The 3,761-nt window shown below is 63.4% G+C and overlaps 1 protein-coding gene across 2 annotated transcripts; it reads left to right on the forward strand.

Annotated features, from left to right (window-relative positions):
* The first annotated feature begins 229 nt into the window (after window positions 1–229).
* On the forward strand, window positions 230–3,486 carry SLC16A3 (solute carrier family 16 member 3). 2 transcript variants are annotated; one of them, XM_087825723.1, is made up of 4 exons: window positions 230–409; window positions 935–1,182; window positions 1,495–1,638; window positions 1,943–2,816. In XM_087825723.1, exons 2-4 carry the CDS (start codon window positions 960–962, stop codon window positions 2,809–2,811), a joined length of 1,236 nt encoding a protein of 411 aa, XP_087681849.1. In that variant the 5' UTR covers window positions 230–409; window positions 935–959; the 3' UTR covers window positions 2,812–2,816. The 2 variants fall into 2 exon arrangements, with proteins under 2 accessions (XP_087681849.1, XP_016070968.2); XM_016215482.2 differs by lacking the exon at window positions 230–409 and adding an exon at window positions 3,215–3,486 and having other exon boundaries at window positions 939–1,182; window positions 1,943–2,707.
* The last annotated feature ends 275 nt before the right edge of the window (window positions 3,487–3,761 follow it).

Below are 3,761 nucleotides of genomic sequence, written 5' to 3' on the forward strand. Positions count from 1 at the left end.
TCAGATGGTCCAGGCCCAGAGGCCCTTGTCCTCAATCAAGTCCTGTCCCAGGGTCCCTGTGTACCCAGGTGCAGCAGTGCCCCCCCGGGGGCTGTGCCAGGTCAAGGGGGGTCTGAAGAAAAGGGGAAGGGGTGGAGCCAGGACCAGCTATGAAAGCTGAGGGGCAGGCAGCTGATTGGAAGGGGACAGGAGGAAGCTGTAAGGCCTCGGAGCAGGTGGAGTATTTATACTATAGAATTTGCAAATCTTACACATCACGCTTCCCTACAGAGCACACGCCCAGCCGGTGGGGACAGACTGAGGCGGCCGGCAGCAGGCGGCAGGCTGTGGCACTGAACAAGCCCTAGACCTCAGGACCACCCTCCTTCCTGACACCTGCACCAGGAGGCGGACTCTCCTGTCCAGTGAGGTGGGTGGACAAGGCCACGGCTGATCTGGGGTTATACTTTTGGTGCCAGGATCGGCTGGAGGGACGGGGGCTGAAGACGGAAGGGGAGGGCAGATCTCCAGCTGGATGTCTGGCCCCAGGTTCGAAGTCACTGTGGTAAACTAGCCACATTCCTGGGGTTTAAAAGGGGGAAGTCAGCTCCGGGTTGGGGGTGGGCAGTGGATGTGGCCAGCTCCCTCCTGGCCTCGGCAGCCTGGGGGCTGGATGGAAGCCCATCCCAGTCCACCCTGCCCTCGCCAGAGGGGTTAAACTCCAGCAGCGGACAGGTATCTGGGTTCTTCCTTGAATGTCATGGAGGCCTTCAGCCTCTCCCCAAGCGCAGATGAGGGCAGAGGTGGGGCTGTCAGGGAGCCGCCAAGAGCTGAGCTCCTGCTGGGGACCGAGGCTGAAGGGGCCCAGGCCCGGTGCCAGCCCTCGGGTGTGCCTGTCCTCACACTGCTGGGCTGTGGCTGGACGAACACCTGAGCCTGGCTTTCTCTTTCTTAGGGACAAGGAACCAGCCCTCCTGGCCATGGGAGGGGCCGTGGTGGATGAAGGCCCGACGGGTGTTAAGGCCCCGGATGGGGGCTGGGGCTGGGCCGTCCTCCTGGGCTGCTTTGTCATCTCGGGCTTCTCCTACGCCTTCCCCAAGGCGGTCAGCGTCTTCTTCAAGGAGCTCATGCGCGAGTTTGGTATCGGCTACAGCGACACGGCCTGGATCTCCTCCATCCTGCTGGCCATGCTGTATGGGACAGGTGAGGGGTTGTCTTGCCCTGGGGGGGGGGGGGGGGGCGGGTCTGTCTGGGACCCGTCGGAGCAGCCGTATCTGGCCAGCTGTGCAGTCCCAGAGCATGAGGTTGGGCCCTTCTTTACAAATGGTTGGTTCTCGATGCCTGCAGACCACCAGCGAGGAGACCCCTAACACAGGGCCCTCCTGTGTGTAGACTATGGTTTCCTTAGGAAGGTGTCCGGATGTGACTGCACCCCGGGCAGCTGGTGCTCCTGGTGTCTGCTCAGCTGGGGGCACTGGGGAGGGGTGGGCTTGCCACTCAGCACTGTCCCCCCAGGCCCGCTCTGCAGTGTGTGTGTGAATCGCTTCGGCTGCCGGCCAGTCATGCTGGTGGGCGGCCTCCTTGCGTCCCTGGGCATGGTGGCTGCGTCCTTCTGTGGGAGCATCATCCAGCTGTACCTCTCCACGGGAGTCCTTACTGGTGAGTGGGGCAGGGTGAGGTGGGCCATCCGCTCCTCAGTGGCCGGTTGGCGGTGGTTCAGGTCCGTGGAGGAGAAGTCCCCTGTCATCCCCACCCTGGGCGCCTGCCTGTCCCTTCTCCCCATTTGTCTCTCCGGCCCGTCGGTGACAGGAGCTCTGTGCACACACGGGGTCTCCTCACGTGGACACCCATCAGACTTACAGGAAGGACCATTTTGGGGGAAGCTGTGCCTGGGACAAAGGGGGCAGGGTGGGGCTGGGCCAACGGGCAGGGCCAGCAGTTCACCGGCCTGCTCCCCCTCCAGGCTTGGGTCTGGCGCTCAACTTCCAGCCCTCACTCATCATGCTCAACCGTTACTTTAACAAGCGGCGCCCCATGGCCAATGGGCTGGCGGCGGCAGGCAGCCCCGTGTTCCTGTGCGCGCTGTCCCCGCTGGGGCAGCTGCTACAGGACCAATTCGGCTGGCGGGGCGGCTTCCTCATCCTGGGCGGCCTGCTGCTCAACTGCTGCGTGTGCGCTGCGCTCATGAGGCCCCTGGAGGCGCCCCAGGCAGGGGCGGGGGCAGGGCCCGGGCCCCAGAGGCCGTCCAAGCGGCTGCTGGACCTGAGCGTCTTCAGGGACCGTGGCTTCATCACCTACGCGGCGGCGGCCTCCATCATGGTGCTGGGGCTGTTCGTGCCGCCCGTGTTCGTGGTGAGCTACGCCAAGGACATGGGCGTGCCGGACGCCCGGGCCGCCTTCCTGCTGACTGTGCTGGGCTTCGTGGACATCTTCGCCCGGCCGGCCGCCGGCTTTATCACGGGGCTCCCCCGGGTGCGGCCCTACTCCCTCTACCTCTTCAGCTTCGCCATGTTCTTCAACGGGTTCACCGACCTCACGGGCTCCACAGCCGCCGACTACAGCGGCCTGGTGGTCTTCTGCATCTTCTTCGGCATCTCCTACGGCATGGTGGGGGCCCTGCAGTTTGAGGTGCTCATGGCGATCGTGGGCACCCACAAGTTCTCCAGCGCCATTGGCCTGGTGCTGCTGCTGGAGGCCATCGCCGTGCTCATCGGGCCCCCGTCTGGAGGTGAGGCTGCGGCCGGCAGGGAGCCCCGGCCAGACGCCCCACTTCCAGCATCTGCCCATCCCAGGGAGGGGGACTCATTGTGGGACGTTTTTGGGGTTTTTTAATTCTCATCTGAAAATATTTTTCCCATTGGTGTTTAGAGAGTGGGAGGGAGGGAGGGGGTGAGAGCGAGAAACATCGATGTGAGAGACACATCAACTGGTTGCCTCCCACATGCGCCCGCACCGGGGCTGGGGTTTGAACCTGCAATTCAGGTACCTGCTTCGACCATGAATTGAACTCGCCAGGGCTGAGGGCCGATGAGCTCACCACTGAGCAAACCTGCCAGGGCTGTGGGATGGCTCTCAGCGGGAGGAAGCCCTACGCCCCACCTGGCCTAGCTAGGCCACCCAATCCTCCAGCGCACAGTCAGCAGGTGTCAGGAAGGAACGGGACCTGCTGGGTCCACTGTGGGATATGTGGAGACTCAGTGGGAACCTGGCCGAGCTGACGCTGTCCCCTCTCCAGGCAGGCTCCTGGATGCCACGCATGTCTACCAGTTCGTGTTCATCCTGGCGGGGGCCGAGGTGCTGGCTGCCTCCCTGGTGCTGCTGCTGGGCAACTTCTTCTGTACTGGGAAGAGGCCTGCGGGAGCCGCCAAGGAGGAGGAGTGCCACAAGCCCCCTGCGGAGGACAGGGACAGGGTGGACTCAAGGGAGGTGGAGCACTTCCTGAAGGCGGAGCCTGAGAAAAAAGGGGAGGTCGCTCACACCCCAGAAACGAGTGTCTGACCACGGGTGCAGGGAACCGGATGGAAGCTGTCAAGGCTCATATTTATTTCACAAACAGGACTAGCTCAGGCGGGACCCATCGCCCGGCAGGGGATCATCACCTGATCAGTTTTTCAGGGGAGGTGGCGGGTGGGAACCGTGTCATTCCAAAGCAGATCTGTGGTGAAGCCAAGCTCGAGGTTACAAGCCGCCGGCAGCAGGCACCTGGCCTGCTGACCCCAGGACAGCCCGCTGCCCACAGCTGGGCTCAAGGACCTAGAAACCCAGGCTCCGGAGACTTTAAT

This window comes from Miniopterus natalensis, chromosome 17 (genome assembly GCF_054644295.1).
Source record: "Miniopterus natalensis isolate mMinNat1 chromosome 17, mMinNat1.hap1, whole genome shotgun sequence".
NCBI lineage: Eukaryota > Metazoa > Chordata > Mammalia > Chiroptera > Miniopteridae > Miniopterus > Miniopterus natalensis.